The 20,647-nt window shown below is 53.4% G+C and overlaps 2 protein-coding genes across 2 annotated transcripts; both read left to right on the forward strand.

Moving 5' to 3' along the window:
• Window positions 1-282: 282 nt before the first annotated feature.
• On the forward strand, window positions 283-10,716 carry LOC122183381 (dual specificity protein phosphatase 22-A-like). The gene is made up of 7 exons (XM_042877274.1): window positions 283-288; window positions 736-889; window positions 2,138-2,220; window positions 4,361-4,410; window positions 6,913-6,987; window positions 7,427-7,598; window positions 9,209-10,716. The coding sequence occupies exons 1-7, from the start codon at window positions 283-285 to the stop codon at window positions 9,380-9,382; spliced, it is 714 nt and encodes a 237-aa protein (XP_042733208.1). The 3' UTR covers window positions 9,383-10,716.
• A 179-nt stretch (window positions 10,717-10,895) lies between these two features.
• Window positions 10,896-18,462, forward strand: IRF8 (interferon regulatory factor 8). Its single transcript, XM_042877022.1, has 9 exons — window positions 10,896-10,949; window positions 12,378-12,552; window positions 13,664-13,847; window positions 14,709-14,797; window positions 15,249-15,360; window positions 15,709-15,756; window positions 15,879-16,265; window positions 16,584-16,699; window positions 17,485-18,462. The coding sequence occupies exons 2-9, from the start codon at window positions 12,379-12,381 to the stop codon at window positions 17,650-17,652; spliced, it is 1,278 nt and encodes a 425-aa protein (XP_042732956.1). The 5' UTR covers window positions 10,896-10,949; window position 12,378; the 3' UTR covers window positions 17,653-18,462.
• Window positions 18,463-20,647: the final 2,185 nt, after the last annotated feature.

Below are 20,647 nucleotides of genomic sequence, written 5' to 3' on the forward strand. Positions count from 1 at the left end.
CATTGGTTCAGTGCCTGTAGGAAACGTCTCAAATGGAGTGTGGGAAATGATCTGGTCTGCTGGGAGATGTCTGCTGGCTCAGGCTGGGCTCTCTGGCACTCGAGGCAACCTTGACTTCACCTCGCCATGGGTTGCAGATACATAGTGAAACCCCTGCGGTCACCATGTGAGCAGTTTGCTTTGTTGGTTTTGGTTTTTTTCCTCCCTTTCTTTCCTTGTGTCAGGCTAACAGCATCGATCTGGGAGGGGGCTGGCAAGCAGCAAGACAGATCTGCTTTGGAAATGGAGGTTTGGGAGCGTGTGTTGGAATGACAGAGCTGCTCCACAGCTCGTCTTACTGCAAGGAGGGGGAGGTGGACTCATTCCTGATGCTGCACATTGCCTGTGCCACTCTCTGTTTTTCTGGGGAAAGTGCCTTGTTTTGAATTCTGCTCTCATTCCCATGACTGGGAGAAACTGGTATGAATGAGAGAGATCCTGCTGAGCCCTGGGCTTGCAGCGGACAGCAGCATCCTAGCATGAAACCTGGCCCCAAAGCAGTGCAGAAAGGCAGTGAGGTGTCCCCACTCTCCATGCCACCTTGGTGAGGTGATGCCTTGATTTAGGAGAGCAATGCCCACTGTACCAGAGAGTCTGGAGTGGAAACCTGAGCCTCAGATCCTCATTTCATCCTGCCCAGCCCTGCAGCAGCTGCTTTCCTCTTTGCCTGATGACACAGCTGGTGAGTGAACTGAGTTTGCTGAGGCTCTGAGCGCCCCATGGGGAAAGCAGCTTTCACTGTTATCTGTGGGCTTTCTGAGTGTTTTCTTGCAGATAACCCTGGATACTGAGAGCCTGTCTACATCCTCACCTTGGGGAGAGAAAAGCCATGGGGAGTGGAATGAGCAAGGTACCGAGGGCAGGGCTGAGTGCCTAAGGGTGTTCAACAGGTGACAGCTGGCTTTTGGGTCTCGTCCTTTGGGTGGTACAGCCGTGGTGGCACAAACTCCCTGGACTGACTGGGGGTCCCAGGAGCTGTGCCCCTGTTTGTCCCCCATAGGGATGTGTCTGTGTAACGTAAACAGGCAGGGGGGCTGCGCTGGGGTTGGTGCTCAGAGCTGGCAGGAGGGATCGATGTCTGTTTGTATCCTTAAATAACCACTGGTGTATGCGTTATCCAGGTTAAAATTAGACACCAGGATAGCAGCAGAGCAGCACTTGGGATAAATTAGAGCCACTCTGAGTCTTTTTATTGCTCCTCTGGGTAATATAAAGCAATGATTTCTCTCTATCCATCCATCTCAGAGCACAGCTCTAGATGCAGGGGTTCTTTTGGGCTCAGGATAGGCTCCCCACGAGCATAACATCCTTCTCCATGATATCTACCCACCCAGGGTGAGGAATGCCCCGATGTGGTGCTGCTCACTGGGTTCGTTAAGCACAGAGCCCAGCAAACTCCATATGGATAAGCTGTGCATTCACCCTGCTGGCAGAGGAAACCTTTGGAACCATTTGCAAGACTGGTTGCTATAGAACAGCCAAACACAGCAGGAAGCTGCTCCAGGTTGGGCTCTGGTTGGTGGTTGCACGCTTGCACCCAAGTGCACAGCAGCCAGGCCCAATCCATCCATGTGCTCAGTTTTCCTGAGCTCTGTGCTCCTGGAGGGTTTTGGTTTGGCATCCAGCGCAGGCAGATTGTCTTGGGTGGAAACAACCTCTGCTGTTTGTTAATGAAGATGCTTTGTTCATTAGCTGCTTGGTTCATCTTTAGCTGGGGGTGTTTTCTCCGTGGGGCCTCAGCCTGTGAACGCAGATGATGCTCCTGAGTAATGCAGAAGCATCTGTGGGTTGAGGGGGGGTTTGGGAAGCAGAGGGGATGAGGTGTCAAACAGAACAGCTCTGCTTTTTGCCACCTTGCAGGTGGTCACAGGGCTCTACCTGGGGAACATCCGCGGTGAGTATGGGAAGCCTGCCTGGCAGAGGGGTCTTTTTATTTGGAGATGGCTGCAAAATGGGTTTCTCCATCCCAGGAGAGATCAAACCGATAGGGTTGGCCATCCTTATACCACCGGGTTTGGTCCCATGGGGGGGGAGGCGGTGGGATGGAGTTGGGGGTGGGATATCTGTAAGTGTTTGCTGGAGCTGCTCCTGCTTGCAGACTCAGAGGACAGGGACAGCCTGCGGAGGCATGGCGTGACACACATCCTTTCCGTGCACAACGGGGCCAAGCCGGTGCTGGAGGTGAGTGAGGGACACTGCGTTGGCATCCAGTGCTGGGGGTGGAGCAGCTGGGGGGCGCACGGAGTCTCCCGGGAGGGTTTGTATCTGATGGAGGCTTTGGCTGAGGGTGCCCGACCCATGGTGCTGCCCCTGGTAGGGGCCACGAGAGGGCAGCGGAGCCCCACGCACGGCACTGCCGGATCCGCGTCCACCCCCGGTGCTCAGGATGGGGCTTGGGGAGGGCTCTGCCTGCTCACCTCCACGTCGGGCAGCCCCTGAGGGGGACCTTCCATCCAGGACCGAATCACCTGAGATCACTCCCCGTCCTTCCAGTGTTGATCCCATTTTCTGGCGTTGGGTTTGGAAATGAGCATTAAGGAATGCTTTTAAATCCTGGAATCCTGAAAATAAGAAGTGAAGGAGGTGCGTAGGAGGCAGTTGTACCTTATTCCATGTCCCCAAAGTGGCGTAATGCTCTGTCACTACTGGGAGTGACAGCTGATGGCTTCTCCCCATCTCATAGATGCCTGCTGCTGTCCTATGGGAAGGGGAAAGGAGTTGAAGGAGGGAAACTGAGGTAGGAAGGAGCTGCTGGGTGTGCGTGTGCTGGGTGCATGCAGGGTGAGCAGCCCATGGGTCCGTGCATGGGAGGTGGTCTTCCCTGCCAAGACACTGAGCAATGAAACTGAGGAGAGAGAAGGAAGGAGGGTGCAGAAAATGGGGTCAAAGAACTGGTTTGTTCAGGGAAGGTGCAGCAGCTGGGGCATGGGGCATGGCCATATAGGCAGCAGCCTGCCTAGGCAGCTTGCAACCCGCAGCAGTGCACAGAGCCAGTGGAAAGGGGAACAGGAAAAACATGGTGGGTTGAGCAATGTGTCAATCACAGCCCCTGGCCGGGGACCGCAAACCCCAGCAGCATTCCCATGCCTGCAGCCCAGCTTCCCTCCCCCAAGTTGGGATGGAGGCACATGGTCCTGTGGGGAAGGGGAAGCCACCTGGGGTCCAGCTGAATGTATTGAGTCCTATCGTTGGCATGCTGGCTTTCCCAGCTTGGTGGGTTTCCTCGCTCATCCAGGTGCTGGGAAACTGCAATGCATCATAGCTCATCCCAGTTGGAAATCATTCCACAAGATCTTGCTTGTCCTTGTGTCCCAGCTCTGTTGTCCCATTGCAACTTGCTTGCCAGAGTGCTGTGGTTTGCTGGGTGTAGGAATGCACCAAGCAGCAGGTTGGAGAGGATCAGGATTGTATCACAGTACCCTTAAGGTTGATAAAGACCCCTCTAATCTCCAAGCCCATCCCATCATGCCTGCTGACCGTGTCCCTGTGTGCCAGGTCTTGAACTCTTCCAGGTATGGTGACTCCACCACCTCCATTAGAAACGCATCATATGGTCCCCATCCCACTGGGGGCTGTGGGATCAGTGTGGGATGGGGCCAGGGAAAGGCAATGGGATGGAGGGGAGATGCTTGGGGAAACCCCGTGTGCTTCTCCTAGCAACGTGGGTCTTTCCAATGTGGGAATGTCCCTGTGATGGCCATGCCCATCCAGCTCTCCTCCTTCCCTTTGACATTCACTTGGAATAATTGGCTTTTTCCAGCCTTTTCATGAAAGGAAGCAAGAGCAGCTTTGGGCAGCGGTGTTATAGGGAGATGAATGGAGATGGGGCAACCCCTGGTGTGCCGTGCTGGGCTGTGTCAGCTCTGTCTGGTGAGATTTCCACCCGATTTGCTAAGAAGAAAAAAAATGAGATGAAAAGGGTCTAATTTTAGCTCGGAACAGGGAGGATCGAGGAAGCGATGCTCTAAAGAAAGTGTAATCTGACCTACGCCAACATGTGGCAGGATGATTCCTTGTGTATTAAAGGAACCAGGAGGAAATAACTCATTGATGAGTGACTTCATGGCTGTGCGTCTGCACGCATCGTTCTGATGGGGGGGCAGGGAGATGGGGGGCAGGGAGATGGGGACACTGTGGTGCCCCTGGATCCTATTGAAACGGGGGCAAATGGTCTGAGCAACCCTGGCTCTGGCCAAGATGCTTCAGAAAATCACGTTTTAAAGAGGAGCTTTGCCCTTAGAGGCACCTAATGGAAGGGTTATGTAGAAGGAAAAGGGAAAATGGGAGATACCTTACTGCCACAACTTTCTCTTCATTTCAGGACATGACTTATCTCTGTATCTCGGCCTCTGATTCTTCCAGTCAAAACCTGTAAGTCATCTGCACCCCCTTTTGCCTCATAAAGTAGCATTTTGATCTCCTATCGACCGACAGCCACCAGATTTCTCAGAATGAATATTCACTCTGCACTGCCCAAACTTCGTGTCGTTGAGTCTGATGAAAGCTGTAGCTCATTTTAAGGCAGCTAATAGTGTTTGCATGGCCTAACATCTGTTTCTCTGTGTGTTTGCGGTCAGTAAATTCAATTTTCCATCAAATCTTGGAATTATTCTACCAGGCAGAGCTCTAAACTGGAGCAAGGCTCATTGGTGCAGACAGTGATTTGTATTGGTCTTTCAGCCTTGTTCCTTGGAAGGAGAAATTGGATATTTATCAAAATATTTTTTTTCCCCATACAGAACTTAAACACTGTCCATGTGAGGATGCTCTGGATGAGTTTGGGGAGAGGTGACGGTGGGGCTGATGGCTGCAGTGCTGATTGTAGCAGATGTAGCATCATCCCCTGCTTAGGGCAATAGGCACCCAAGAACCATTCATTATAACCAGAAAAATGGGTGGCTGCTGGGAATTCTTCTTGCCAATCCATCCCCATAAAGGTAAAAGCTTCCCATGCAATGGCTGTACCAAGCTCCATTGGTGGAGGTGCCACTTTTCAGCATCCCTGGGAGAAACTGTGCTCTGTGGGCATGATTCTGCTTGCTCATGCTCCTGCTGAGCGGAAAGAGAAGCTTTACAAGAAAGCCCTGCCTCAGCAAGAAGGAGGGTTTTTTCTGGTTTATTTCTTTTTTTTCTCTCCTCTTGTTTCTTTGCATTTGTGGTACGTCTACTGAAAGGGGAAAATAAAGAAGGACAAGGCTGGCTGCCGGAAGGAAGACTTATTCAAGGAACTATTTTTCTGCTTGCCACTTTAAGTCATGGATTTCACAATCCTGGTGAACTTGGTGTCCTATGGAGGAGATGTTTGTGACTCAGGGCCTCACTGGCTCTCAGTGTTACCTCTCCTATGGGATGCAACTGGGAGGTGCTCCCTCTAGCTGGCTGGGAAGGACCACAAGTGAGGATGGACAGACAGATCAGTGAGGGTCAATGGGAGGAGAGACAGCCACATTTTTCATGTCCAAGGCTCAGTGCTGTCGGTTCCAGCGAAGGGGTGTAGAAGAGGTGTGGCATTGGGAGAGCTTGGAGCCTTGGGGGCTGTGTAGGCAGTATAGAAAAGTCCCTGTTTCCCAACAGGAGATGCTCTGCTGGCAATGGATTGACATCTCCATCCAGGGCCAAGAGACAAAATATTCTTAGCATGACTACAGCTTCAAAGAATCCTCTGCACCTCCTTCTCTTCTTGGCTTTTGGGCAGCAGAACGCCTAAAACTCCCCACAGAATGGCTATTTCTGAATATGCCTTTGACTGGGGCACCTGAGCTCCATGCTTCCATAGAAGGGTGCAGAGCATCCCAGCTGGGCAGACAGAAGGGAGGGGAAATCTTGGGATGGCGCTTGTGCCCAGATTGGTCTCCTGGCCCTGGTGGGGTCTCAGGAGGATGCTGAGGGGAATATCCCTGTGGCAGCATGTGTCTGAGCTTCTGAGAAAGCAGGAAGGCTGTGTGGGGCTGGCCCAGCCTGGTCACGCGGAGCAGAGGAAGCTTGGGACCCAGCGGTGGGACCGGGGCTGTGTGAGGCCACCTCCTCTCCTCCTCCCCCTGAGGAATGCAGGGCTGTGCGCCAGGCTTTGGGTCAGTGAGTCCGTGGTCAGTCTAGGCACAGCCCCAAGTTACCCAGGAGCAGGTTTTCTGCTTCAAAACTCCCCCGTGGTGAGCAAGGCTGGGCAGCAATCATAGCGAATATTTGCTGAAGAGCCAAGCAAACAGCTCTCTGTGAGCTCTGGGAGATGCTTGCTGTCCAACAGCAATAAACAGGAGAGATGGATGGCGTTGGAGCACGTGTAACCCTCCTATGGACCTTGGGCTCATGAGTTTACGCTGAGTTGTTTTAGCCTTTTTTCCACCTCTGTGTCTTGATGCTTTCAGAAAGGTGAGTGCTGCAGCAAAGCACCATGCTGCATTGCAGCTGAGCAGCCAAAAAGCCTCACATCTCTGTCTGTTCTGCTGCAAAACTCGCTGGTTTGGTCTAATGCACTCCCTCTGCACTGGCAGTGGCTGGTTTCTAGCAGGAAGCTTTCAGGAATGTGTAAAGCAAAACGTCCCAGGCATGACTTGTCCTGCATCTTTCTCCCCATAGAGGGGACGGAGTGGCATTGTTTAGAAACGGATGGTTCAGGATGAGCTCTGACATAGGGATGAGTTGGGCACGGGGATTTTGCCCTCCCATTGGGCTGGTGGCCCACTCCATCTCATCACCTTGGGATGCAGGAAATTCTCCAGAAGGCTCTCCTGCTTTTCCTTCCTGGCTGATGCAGGCCAGTCCCTTCCTCTGGCAGGGGACCCATCTCTGTGCTGGCCCCAGGGAAATCCTGGGGATGATTCCAGGAGGCGGCAGTTCCTTCTGCTCTCACCTCACTGCCTCTCTCCCAAGCAGGATGCAGCACTTTAAGGAGAGCATCAAGTTCATCCACGAGTGCCGGCTCCGTGGGGGAGGCTGCCTTGTCCATTGGTAAGAGCCTCTGTTGGCAGCCTGTGGGCTTCCTCAGTGTGATGCTAAAAAGTGGGGAAAAATCATCCAAGGGACGCTTTGGGGAGGTGGGGGCTCCCAGGTGCTCAGAGGAGGTGTGGGGATGGGATCCCAACAAATGTGGTTGAGCAGTGGGGATGGGATCCCCATAAGTGTCCACAATATTGAGCATCAGTTGTGGTGGAGGAGATGAGGAGTGGCATCAGGTCAACAAGATCATCCATGCCCCGTAAACCTGAGCTCTAAACAGAGGGGACAGGCTAGAGGAGGGGACATAACCGTGTGACCTTCATGGGGACACTGATGGGACAGGGACCACTGTGGCTGGAAAGCCCCAGTGCTGCATCCCACAGCTTGTTGTCCCCTGCTGTGGGGTTCCCATGGTAACAATGCCTCATCCTGACAACTCACACCGTGCCAGCCTGGCCGGGGTGTCCCGCAGCACCACCATCGTGGTGGCATACCTGATGACAGTGACAGAGCTGGGCTGGGAGCGCTGCCTGGCCGCCACCAAGGCTGTGCGCTCCTATGCCAGCCCCAACTTCGGCTTCCAGCAGCAGCTGCAGGAGTACGAGCAGACCTTGCTGAAGGAGGTGGGTCCTGCATGCATCCATGCCAGTGACTGGCCTGCAGTGCCGAAGGAGGGGAGCTGTGCAGCTGAGGGCCCCTTTGGATGCATCTGCGGTGTTTGCAAATAAGCATGCCTGTTTTGCATGCAGCAATTTTGCAAACAGTGTGAGCCAGCTGTTTGCCCTTCGAGCATGCTATTTATTACCAGGGGCTTTTGCTTTTTGCATGCATGCATGCAAAAACTTAAAAAGTGCCTAGGCATAATGTGAGTGCGCTTAGAATAAAGCTGTTTTAAATCCCAGTGCTCTTGTTTTCTCGAGAGTTCAGCTTGCATCTTGGGGAGGGGATGCTCAAATGGCACTGAGCTGGCACCAGGGAGTGCATATGGGTGATGTGTGCACAACAGCCCTAAGCTTGGTCCCTGCAGCATCCCTCAAGGGAAATCCCCAATATATGGCATGTTGTCACCATGCAAGTAGCTGCTCCATGGGATTTCTCTGCATGTGACAGTGGCCAGAGTGTCAGTCCTGGCACAGATGCTGTCACTGGAGGGGTGTGGCCCTGCCAGGCTCTCACTGCTCCAAAGTTGGCTCCCACTGCCTGTTTTCTAGCAAGGAAACCAGCACAGCTCCCACCCCTGCAGTGGGGCTTCCTGTGTGCAGGCGGCTGCCGGGTGAGTCCCCTGTCTGGGGGAGTGGATACGGGAAATGCAGACATTCCCACTGGAAATCCCCTCTGCCCAGCTGACTTTCCCCAGCTGCAGGAGGGGGCTGCCACCAGCACTGCTCTCAGGCTTTCCCCTGGCCTTCACCTGATCCCAGGAGGCTGGAGCCTTATAGCCATCATGGGACATCGAGAGCAGGGCACAGGGATCTGCCATGCCCATAAACCAGGGATGTGAGATCAGCTCCCTTCCTCCCTCTGAAGCCGCGTCCATCCCAGTGCTGCCTGCATCCTTGCTGCTTGCTCCTTGGCACCCTGCAGGTTTTGCACCCTCCAACTCGTTGCAAGCATTTTGCTTTGCTGGGTGCTCTGAGTGCTGCTCCTTGCTTGCTGGCTTCCCATTTCTGGGTGTCAGCAGCGCACAGCAGTACTGCTGCTCCCTCCCCATGCAGCGTGGCCGTGCCCCAGCAGTGTCGGGAATGACTTCCACAGGGCTGGTTCCAGCTCTCTGCTGGGTGCCAGCTGGCCCTGGGACAGGAGCAGAGTGGGTGAGCACAGCACTCTGCAAACAGGAGCTGACCTGCCTGGGGTCAGGGAGTGCAGCCCTTCCCTGCATTGGAGAAAGCGTGGGGACGCTTTGCGTATGGTTACGTGGCTGTAAGGAACAACAGCAGCTTCTTGGCAGGGCAAAGTAAATAAGTTGAATTAAATAAAGTCAATAGAGCTGTTGGGGCTGCTGCCAGCTCTCTGGTTCCTGGGAGCAACCAGCAAGGCTGCTCTCTGTCTTGGTGATGCAGCTAACGCTTGGTCTGCGTGCAATGCTGCATCTCTTACTGCGTGGCATGCAAGCTCCTGCAAAATGGGGCTGCTGCTGTACCTATGCTGTGCTTGGCATGCCTGGGGTTAGTTCAGGGCTTTGCACTGCGTCCACCTACTGACTGTGGCACCCTCTGTGGCTTTGCTTTGGCAGTACCGTGCCTGGATCCGTCACGATTATGGCAGGAACCCCTTCCAGGATCAGGAGGAGCTGCAGCGTTTGTTGGCCCAGCAGGAGCAAAGTGGAAGCAGGGATGGCTCCTGCACCTCTCCCCCGGCACCCAACCACCCACTGCCCAGCAGCAGGAGCCCGTGGATGGACAGATAGGCAGCAGCTGCTCCCAGAGGGACACTATCTTTGTGCCTTGCAAAACGTGACAGCCGCCGTGCCCAGTGCCCATGGGGTGCAGCTGCAGTGGGATGCAGTGGGGTAAAGGCTGGGGCAGGATCCCACAGCTGCAGTTATGCAGGGGCTGCTCTGCTGCTGCTTCTCATGCACCAGCCCCGCCGTATGGGAAAAATCAATTGTTACTGAGAAACAGAGAGGCAGAGCCTCACTCTGCATTAAAGCCCTTCTCAGGGTCACCACGAGAGGATCCAATCCTTTATTCAAGTATTTCTAGGAAGTCCCTTAGTGGAAATTTCTGGGTATTGGAGCCTGTGAGTGGGACAAAGCTGGTGCTGAGCTGCCAAGGAACAGGGGATTGATCAAAACCATGGGGATGGCTGCAGGGATGGAGGGATGGGCTGCGTTATTCTATATAGAAGTGCCGCAGTATCTGGGAAAGCACCCTGGGCAATCAGTGGGGAAAAGGCCAATAAGTGCTGATGATCAAGGGAGCTGGAGGGAAGTTGAGCAAACCTTGTAGACATTGCATCGAATGCCTCGCTTATCATTTTAGGAAGCAGAAAAATGGAACTCGTGCACAGGAAAAAGAGAAGAAAGTTGGTTTCTGGTGTCAATAGGAAGTCATCGCAGATCTGTGATAAGCAGAGATTAGATGTGCAGTAGGTGCGATAACCTCATGCTGCCACTTCAGCACCCATCCCACGGTCTGCCCTGCCTTGTGGGCATCCCAAGACTGCAGTGTTTCCCCTAACTCACCCCAGCTTGTGGGAACCACAGGGGATGCCCCGAGTGATTACAGCATCACGGCAGCATCTGCTGCCCAAAGAGCACCTCCTACCCCCACATAGGTGCCAGGCAGCTGTATTCCCACACGACTGCACGTTCTGTCCTCTCCAGCCCTGCTCCGTGTTTTGCCAACTCCCACATCACCCGTGCAGGGGGTCAGCAGTGCAGTCCCCCCCCCCCTCCTGCTACAAGTGACCCTCATCCCATCAGGATGTGCTTGGCTCTCCCCACATCTCACGCAGGCTCTCCCAGCAGCCATTTGTCACGCATCGGAGTGAAGGCTTTGCACCGTGGCTCTTTATTTTTATGACACCTGCAGCCCATCGCATTGCCACGGGATGCCCGGGTGACCGCCTCGTGCCATCTGCGGGCAAGGAAAACAAGCCAAGCACCCTGGGTTTGGCCGAGCACCACCAGGAGCAGCGTGGGGATGAAGAAATAGAGGAAATGGGGTGGAATGGGCCGTAGGAGGACGGACGGACGTTGGACACACGGACACCTCCCGCCTCCGCGCCACCACGCTGATTTCCCGGAAAGGCGCGGGCTGCGGAGAAAGCCGCGCAAGCCGAGCGCGCGCGCGCCCCCCATTGGCGCGACCCCTCATTGGGCAGCCCGAGAAGGGGGCGGGAAGAGGAGGAGGGAGAGGGCTGCCATTGGCTGAACGGCGCTGGGGGCGGGGCGACGTGGGGAGCGGCCTGCGGGGCACTATAAGGGTGCGGGCGCGGGCGCGCGTTGGGGTGCGGAGCGGGGAGTGCGGAAGGTAATTGGTGCGGTGTGTGCGGGAGGGGGGGGGGGGGAGGGAGGGATGTCGGGGGTGAGGGCTGTGGTGCGGTGTTTGGCTGGAGGGTTTTAGGGTCGCGGTGGTTTTAGGGTCGTTGGGTGCTGGAGCAGGGTACGTAGGGTGAGGGTGGTGCAGGGGCAAGGCTGTAAGGTGCTGGTCTGTATTGGGTGCTGGGAGCGAGCAGGGTGCGGGTTTGGGGTGGGGGTTTTAGGATTGGTGGGGGTGCGGGAGGTGGGTTTGGGGGTGCTGGGATGGAGGCTTCGGAGTGCTGGGGGATGTGACTTCAAAATGTGGAGGTTGTAGGGTGCTGGACAAGCAGGGTCGTGGGGGTGGATGGAGGGGAGCTGTGGGCTCTTGGGATGAAGTTTTAGGGTGCTGTGTGTGCATTGTAGGGCAGGCAGGGTGCTGGGTTGTAAGAGATAGGGGTTGTAGGGTGGCTTCTAGGGAGCTGGGTGTGCAGGAAATAGGGCTGCACGGTGCTGGGATTGCATCAGGAAGGATCTTTTGGGTGCTGGGATGTGAAGTTTTAAGGTAATGCGAACAAGCTTATGAGAAGATGGGCTGAGTTGGCTTTCTCGTGGCTGCTCCGCTAAGCCATTTTTGCTAAAAATGTGCTGAGACCAGAAATGAGGTGACCTCAACCCCCCCCTCCCCAGTAGGGCCCTGGTCCTGTCCTGGAGAGGATGTGGTTGCATGGCCCTGTTCCCTGCGGTGACCCTGCTGCTCCCTGCGCTGCTCCTTGCTGCAAGAGGCTTCACCCTCTTTTATTTCTTTGCTGCCCCCCCCCCCCCCCATTGCTGTAATATTGGGAGCTGTCTGCCTCTACAGTATCACTTCTTTAGGTCACAGCATAGTTCCTACGGGGCTGATCCCAAAAAGAGGAGTTTGCAAGTCAGCCTGTTGCTGTGACAGAGCTTTCCTCAGCAGCAAGAGGATAAAGGTGCCTTCCAGCAGGGCTCCAGGCAGGCTGCAGATAGGCTAAAAGTGCTTTCGTCATATTCAGTAAACGGGGTGTGGGCACCAGTCCAGTGCCTGCCCACATGGCTGGGGTGGAGCGATGCGGGACAGCTGTAGAATCGCTGCTGTGGCTTTTCCCATGTAAAAAAAAAGGGAGGTTTGGTGCATGGAGGGGCACGTGGCAGCTGCTGCTGTTTGCAGGCAGTGTGTTGCCAACGCTGCACGTGATAAAGTGGAGCAGAGAGCGATTGCTTGCGTCTAAAATCGCTTTATTTTTCTACTTGGAGACATCACTGCAATCCGCTGGCTCTCCAGTCAGGTGCCCTGAAAGTGAAACACAGCCGTTAGAATGCATTAAGATGTCTCTGTAGACCCAGCTGCTGCTAGTGGGGGGCAGAGGGGTGTCGAGATAGATAGACAGACAGACTGACAGCTCCCACTTCTGCCTAGGATGTGCGACCGCAACGGTGGGAGGCGGCTGCGGCAGTGGCTGATTGAGCAGATTGACAGCGAGCAGTACCCAGGGCTCATCTGGGAGAATGAGGAGAAAACCATGTTCCGCATCCCGTGGAAGCATGCAGGGAAACAGGATTACAACCAGGAGGTGGACGCTTCGATTTTCAAGGTAGGGTGAGATGGTTTGTCCCTGTTACCGATGGCTTCGGGGCTGTCAAGGTGAGGTGGTCCGTCCCCGCTGTCAGTGGTTTCTGGGTTGTTTGGATCTCAGCTGGTGGGAGATGTCCTTGCTGTCGGCAGGATCTGCAGCTTGCAGCACCTGTAGGATCCCTGTTAGGATCATCTGGGGATGGCTTTTCCTTTTTGCTGTGTTGGTGCCAGGTTTGGGTTTGTTCCTGGCATGTTGGTGGGGAGTCAGGAGCGGCTGCTGCCCCTTCTTCACCTCCTCTTTATCTAGTGAGGATGTATCAAGCTGTAGCCCAATATGTAGTATGATTTGGCCTGATGTGCTCTGTGACCTGCCCTAAGCTTCCTATTGGGCACTGTCTGATAAAGAGTGCATTAACCAAAAAAAAGAAAGGGAAGGAAGGAAGTGTCAGCTTTTCTCAGAGAGGAGGGACTTTACTTTTTAGATCTAATAGGAAAATTCTGTCCTGAACCAAAAAGTCAGGAATTCCCTTCCTTCTGCTCTATTCCCATACTTTGCTCTATCCATGGTGACTGATGGCTTTCGGGGCACCGACCAGAGCAATGGGTTGTAGAGATGGCTTTATATAAATATATTCATATCTGTATTAAAATCACAGAATTGTAAGGGTTGGAAGGGACCTCCATTGATCATAGAGTCCAAAATATACTGTCCCACCTCCCCATGAAAGCACAAATGACGTTTTGATATTAAAGAATCCAGCTGTCAGTTACTGGTCTAAAGCTGGGAAGATGAGGTGTATTTTAGTATGGGTTTGGGTGTTTCTGGATCAGGACAAGTATCATTGCTTGGATGTGCATCCTTGCATCAGTCTGTGCTAAAGTGAAGTTGCACACTGCTGTTTTGGCTCTGGTTTGTGCTGTGAAGGGCTTGAAACCAACTCCAGCTCCCTTAGCTTGGTGTGATGTGGCAGAGCTGGGCTGTGTGGTAATACCTGAACTTTTGGGGACTTCTGTGAGGTGTCCCATTTCTGAGCACCAGCGTGCCCAACATGTGCTGCTCATCTGCTCTTTGGGCCAAAGGGATTTGCAGAGCTTGCATGGAAGGTGATTTCCTTTTTGTTTTGCTGTAGGCTTGGGCTGTTTTCAAAGGCAAATTCAAAGAAGGTGACAAAGCAGAGCCAGCCACCTGGAAGACACGGCTGCGCTGTGCCTTGAACAAGAGCCCTGACTTTGAGGAGGTGACAGACAGGTCCCAGCTGGACATCTCTGAGCCCTACAAGGTGTACAGGATCGTGCCAGAGGAGGAGCAGAAATGTGAGTGCCCCATTGAAGCGCATGGGTGCTGGGTGCTGCTGATCTACACCCAGCAGTGTGGGGCTGGCCCCGTGGCTTGGGGACATGTCCTGCGTCACTGCAGTGCTGGGAGGTGGGCAAGGAGCTGCTGGGCTGTTAGGAGCAATAATGTTTTTATCTTTCCTCCATGCTTAACTGCTGCTTGGGAAATAAAGATGCACCAACCTCAATCCTTCCCCTGCTTTGGGGTTGCTTGAACCCTCCCAGCCCTTTGTCCTCCTGACACCCAGCCTGGCAGGGAGTTGCAGTAAATCCTTTCCCTCTTGCTATCTCTTATTAGAGGAACAGCAGCTCACCAGAGAGCAGTCACTGCAGTATTGGGTACGACACAGGTTGCAATATGCATCTCTCTGCTGTTGTTCCGGTGTGTGCTCTTCCTTTTTCCTTTCCTTGCTTAGAGAAAAGGAGGAGAGGGGGGTAGAAAACAAGAAATATCATGCAGATCTGTCTGTAGCATCTTGTCTCCTTCTGTGTGTTCACATGGGGCCCTGTATGCAAATGGCACTGCAGGTTCCCACCGGCAGCACGGCTCATGGAAAAAAGAGAAGCAGCACCAGTCTCTGGGGTGCTCAGAAAAACCCCTCTCCTGTGCTCTATCCCCAAGCTGTATTCAGTTTGCCCTACTGCTCATCACCATGTACCAGTGCCATTTATTGCAGGCTGGTTTCTGGCCCCAAATTTTTTTTTTTTTTTTTTTTTGGGGGGGGGGAAGAGGAACGCGGGGTTGCTGTGGTTCTCAGTTTCATAACTTTCGTGGGGTTTCTGAAATCTGGTGGCGAGGCCACGGCTGCCCTGCTGCATCATCCTCACTGCTCTCTGCAGGCAAAATCGGCGTTGGGAACGGGAGCAGCCTGGCTGATGTTGGAGACATGGACTGCAGCCCTTCTGCCATCGATGACCTGATGAAAGAGGTGAGCCCTCTTCCGTGGACACAGACCTGACGAGGCAAAGTCCGGTTGCCTGGTTGTGTTTAAAGCTACATCTGCCTCATGAAGAGCACGGTGCTTTTGCAGCTGCACTGGCTGTGGTTGTTCATCTGAGCAAGCTTGAGGTCTCGGTGTGGTTACTCGTGGCTGGAGCATGCTTCGTTTGCATTTGTGTTTGGTGGGGGCTGCAGGCTTCTTGTGCCTCTGTTCCCCTTCTTGGTTGCACAGTGTGGGGCCTGTTCTGCTCCATGCCTCTTGAGAGGTTATCTTGGTGCATAGCCTGGGGAATCCCAAACTTGCTCTTTCTAACCAAAAAAGCATTCATCAGCCTTCTGGCATCCCTTTTGCCTTCTTGCTTTGCCTCTTAAGCCCCTCTTCAGGCCCTAGCCAGCTTTCTGCCCCTGGCTGATCTAATGGGTATCCCTTCCTGCTCCAGCCTCCTTGTGTGGATGAATACCTGGGGATCATCAAGAGAAGCCCCTCACCCCCACAGGAGACCTGCAGAAACCCCCCAATACCAGACTGGTGGATGCAGCAGCCCAGCCCCTGTGAGTAGTGTGTGGGGTGTTCTATGGGACCCAGCCGTTCATCCAAGGGCAGTGCCTGTGATGATGGATGGTGTAGGCTCCCTCTGGGCAGTGCTTGTATTCTACCTTCCCTAGTGCTTAAAGTCAGCATTTTGGTGGATATAGAGCACCCCACAGTGCAGGGTTCATTGCACAATTCTTATAATTACCCTGGGCATGTTTGCTGGTGACTCCCATCCAGGAGGTGGGGAAGCCTGATGTGCTTGCTGAGTGGGAAAAGCTTTGGGATGGTGGGAGGGTGGGATTATAGGCTTTGGGAAAGGGAAAGTGTGCTGGAGCTGGGCACATCTCTACTCTCTCTGCCCACAGCTTTGCCCTTGGTGAATGGGTACACTGGCTACGAGCAGCAGCATTCGGGTAAGGCAGCTCCCATTCCCCTGTGTGACACTGGGCTGTGGCCATCACACTCCTCTCTGGAGCTTGTGAGCGTGTGCTGTTTGGCAGACAGTGACTCTGTCTCACCTGTCCTTTTTACCCAGGCTACTCCCAGATGGTGATCACCTTCTTCTACAGCGGGAGGCTGGTGGGGCACATCACCACCTCATATCCTGAGGGCTGCAGGCTGTCGCTCAGCCAACCCTCTAACCACAGTGAGAAGCTCTACGCCCCTGATAGCCTGGAGCACGTGAGGTTCCCCTCAGCTGAAGCCATCCAGAATGACCGCCAGAAGCAGATCACCAAGAAGCTCTTTGGGCACCTGGAGAGGGGTGTCCTGCTGCACAGCAACAAGCAGGGCATCTTCATCAAGAGGCTGTGCCAGGGAAGGGTCTTCTGGAGTGGGAACACGCTGGTGTACAAAGACAGGCCAAGCAAACTGGACCGTGATGAAGTGGTGAAGATATTTGACACCAGCTTATTCTTTAGAGGTTGGTATGAGCACTGTAGGAGGGGTTGATGTTGTTCTTGACTTTGCTCCGCTTCCTCTTGGAGCGCTTTGGGGTTACAACTGTGCATCACTGCTGTTTACCTAAGTGATGTGGATGAGTAACTCCAGATATCAGATCTGAGAAGGAGTGATGCAGTGCACTGTCATGTAGCAGAGGCTTCATGGCTGGAGGCTTTGTTGCAGCAGGTTTTCTCCTGGCAGAGCCACCAGCCTGCTTTGTGTCAGGGTGCTTGATTTTTACCCCATGCTGTGCATCACACCTTGCAGACAGCCTCCAGCTGTGCTTCTCTCCTTGCAGAGCTGCAGCAATACTACAACAACCAGGGCCGCTTCCCAGACAGCAGGGTCATGTTGTGCTTTGGAGAGGAGTTCCCAGACACGGTGCCGCTGCGGTGTAAGCTCATCCTCGTCCAGGTATGGCAGCTGCTATGATCTGCCCTGCTTCTGGTCCCTGACACTGGGTTGTGCCTCTTCTCTGGACTGTATTGCTCATTTTTTTTCCTGAAAGTGGGACTCTGGCTCCAGTCTCTGGTTGGTGTGAGCCTCCTGAGATATTGCTGCTTGTCTCAGACCCCTTGGCCTGGTCAGGTCACGTATACATGCAAAGCTTCTGCATGCTGTGCAGCTCATAGATTTCCCACTGGTTTGGAAAAGCTGTTTTCTGCATGATTCCTGTGCCTCTGCTTTGCTCTGCTGCTTGGTCAGTGCTTCCTTCTATTCTTGCCCCTTGGCTCTGGGAGCTGTGCTCTCTGTTGTGGAAAATGAGGGGATAAGTCCCTGGAATGGTTGCATTAACTGGTGGCCTCTGGCTGGCTCTTCAGCCCTACAGCCTTTCCTTGGGGCAAGGCATGGGGCATTTCAAGAGTCCACAGCAGGCACAGCACCTTATGGGTGGCAGAGAAGGCATAAGGCTGTGGTGTGGGGTGGGCAGTACAGCAAGCAAGACCCACTGGACCTCTGAGCTTCTGGAAGGAGGGGGTTTCCAAGCTCAGAGCCCAGTCCTGCTCATCCTTGCCCAACTTTCTGACTGTGTCATGGAATCATAGAATGGCAGCCTGTCCTCTCCTCCCTATGACAGCTCCTGTGGCTGTGCCTTATGGTGCATCGTGGCGTTGGGCCTGCAGGCTTTGGTAGGCCTGGCCATGGCTGTTCTTCTCCCAGTGCCTTCACAACTCCTTTCTCTTTTTTATTTGGTCTAGGTGGAGCAGCTCTGTGTCAGGCAGGTGATGGAGGAGGCTGGCAAGACCTGCAGCAGCTCCATGCTGCCTGATGAGGTGCAGCAAGAGCAGGTGTACAGGATCTTCCAGGACATCTGTGGGCCACACCAACGGCCGCTGTTCAGAGAGAATCAACAGATTGCTGTGTGAGCCTCCGTGGGCACAACGAGGGGTCTGGGTGACTGCAGACCCGTTGGGATTCATTAGTGCCTCAAAATTTCCCTTTGTTTGGAGAGTTGGTTCTTGATCTTTGCTGTTTTCAGTCCAAAAATCTGTGTAAACACAGCGATCCAAAGCAACAGCCCCACTTGGTTTGAGAACCACCATTGGAAGGAGGTGGTGACTCCTGGAAAGGCCTTACAGCGCTCAAGTAAATCCTTAACAGAAGTAATTATTTTTCCCCCAAAGAATTTGCAGTCCTGCTGAAGTCTGTGGTATGCTTTCCATGGGGAAAAACCTCCTCAAATCCCTCTTTATTTTTGCAATGAAGTTTATATTTTTTTTGTCTGTCATACAGGGGAGTATTTTGAAATTCAGAGAGCGATGCAGAAATTATATATGTAAACGTTGGCTATGAGAACATAGGGATCTTAATTTTTCTGACCCAAAACCAGAGTTTGTACAAACAGGTGTCTTCTATTTTAAAGATAGCAGCGTAGTGTTAATAGGTTGGCTTCACCATCCCAAAAATGCATGTGTTGGTCTCTCCCAAGCGTGAGCAGGCAGCAGCTTCCATGTGTCAACCCTCATTAACATGCTTTGTGTTTGCCCAGTGCTGGGGAGCTCCTTGGGCATGGCTTCATGCCTTGCAGCAGCCACAAAGCACCGTGGACCAAAGCACACCGTGCATGCAGTGAGGCTGCCTATTTATTTTATGCCTAAGTTTTTTTGTTAAATGGTTTTGTAATTTCTTTTCTTTTTTTTTTGTACCTTCCTGCAATTAAAGTGCTATGTTTTGTATTTGTCTTGCAAAGTGTTATTTGTTGGTGCTGTCAGTGGGGTTCCTAATCGTGGTGGAGGGGTTCCTAGTTTGTTCCTGCCCAAGTCTTCCCTTGCGTGGGGTCTGTGGAGGTCCTGCTCTGTAACTAGCTTCATCTCAAGGGATCATATGCAATAATGCAATGAAGGAGGGGGGGGGGAAAAAATGCAATATCTGTAGGGCCTTTTTACAGAAGACCATGAGGATAGGTCCCTGCCTGTCTTCCTGGTACTGTCCTGAGTGCCCTTACCTTGCAGACCTGGGCCACAATGCTCCAAGATGGGAAGGGTTGATTTGATGGTTCTCGTTGCCCCTTCTCGTCCACATCCATCTCAGGGGGTTTGATCTGTTGGGGGATTGTGGGAGGGGTTTGGGAAGAAGTGAGAGCTGAAAGGGGGCATCTGCCTGTATTCGTTTACGAGTCAACAATGCAGGAATGGTGGCTGAGCATTCATACCCTCATCTGCCTTCACTTCTATCCTGTTTTTGGGAGGCTCTGGAGGACTGTGAAGGCCTTGTTGGATCTATGTCCTTGCCTGTGTGAAGGGCAAACATCAACAAACTGCTTTGAACCAGCCCTGCCAAAGGCTTTGGCTGGGGAAGGAACAGTCTTTGTGGTGTGACCCTAATGCCCAGGGTACTGGGTGGGGTTCACAGGTACTTGGGCAGAGGATGCGTTGAGATCCAGGCAGCTGTAGGGAAATGCTGAGGAGATGGATGCAAAGCTGTCCTCCCCCTTGCTTGGGTGTCAAAGCAGATCATGAGACGTGGGGGGGGGGGAAGCCACTAAAAAACTCATCAGGGGTTTGAAGTTGACCCTGCTGCATTCCTCCAGGCTAAGCATGCAGCCTCTCTGTTCCCATGTCCTGAAGAGCTGCTTATCTCACATGCTGCTGACTTCAGAGTGCCAAGAAAGTGCTTTGAGATGGCAAACCCAGCTGGAAAGTGGTTACACTAGGATGAAAGGATGGCCCTGCGTTGTTGGTTGTTCTGGGGTGAGACCCCTTTGGCAATCTGTCCTGTTGGACTACATGGGATGGATATTTATGCGATGAGCATCCTACTAAATCACGCCTTGGGATCCAGCTGTAACAGTGGGATACCTGTGGTCCTGTCTGCCCTTGTGTGCATCCCTTGCAGGCATTACAGCCTGAGGCTTTGGAGCTTATGAGAAGAAATGACTGCAGACCAAGAGTCCTGTACACGTCAGTAGCCCAAGTGCAGTGAATTCCACAGCTCCTGCTACAAATACAGCTCTGGCTTACGAGGTGCTCAATCACAGAGGTGGGTGCTGAGGTACTGTACCACCAGCATGCACCCCTCTAGCCTTTCTCCTGTCCTTAGGGTCCTTGTGGTGATTAATCCTATTTCATCCCTTGCAGAACTGAAGGGTCGACACATTTGTGTATGTCATGCTGCAACCCATATCAAACTAACAAAACCACAAGCGAGAGGGCCAACCTCTCCCCTTTTCTTCCAAGCCTTTTAGATCAACCATTCCACCCCACATCGTCCATCCCTCCACCGGGGGCAATTTTTCCCTTTAGGCCTCCTGGCTCACGAAGAAGCATCTTTTCTGCAGGCAAGGTGCTGAAGGAGAAGGGAGCGAGGTGACCCTGCGGTCTGTGCGGCTGCGATGGAACAACACGTGCCCACTTGTGAAACATATGGCAGGCTGCAGGCTTGAACACCAAAACACCGCTTGCGGTTTCCCCAGATGTCCCAGAGCCAGTCCTTCCTCAGAAACCACCATATTGGGCTTGCCTGGAGCCACCTGCTATGTATTCAGGGCTCTTTCATTTTCCACCCCAAGACCGCGGAAGAGCAAGGGGAACAGAGGTACCTTTGTTTGGAGCACTCTGTGCTTTATTTTTAGTGTTGCCATGCTGCCTCAGAGCCAAGAGTGCGGTTTAGGACTGCTGCTGCATCTTGCTCCATCAAGCCAGCAGCGCAGCTCCCAATCCAAACAGCATCCAGACCAAGAGGAGACAGCTGGTGAGTGGCCAAGGCCTGGGAAGGAGACCATGGCATGGGGTTGGGTGGCAGAGGGCAGTTGTAAGAACAACGATGTAGGGTCCGTGGTTGGATGCAGGGTTTGTCCTCTTTCAGACGAAGGCTTTGGCAGGACTTGGGATCGCATTTAATGCCTTGTGTAAGGTGAGCATC

This window comes from Lagopus leucura, unplaced genomic scaffold (genome assembly GCF_019238085.1).
Source record: "Lagopus leucura isolate 7727_CA_CO unplaced genomic scaffold, USGS_WTPT01 Super-Scaffold_100017, whole genome shotgun sequence".
Taxonomy (NCBI): domain Eukaryota; kingdom Metazoa; phylum Chordata; class Aves; order Galliformes; family Phasianidae; genus Lagopus; species Lagopus leucura.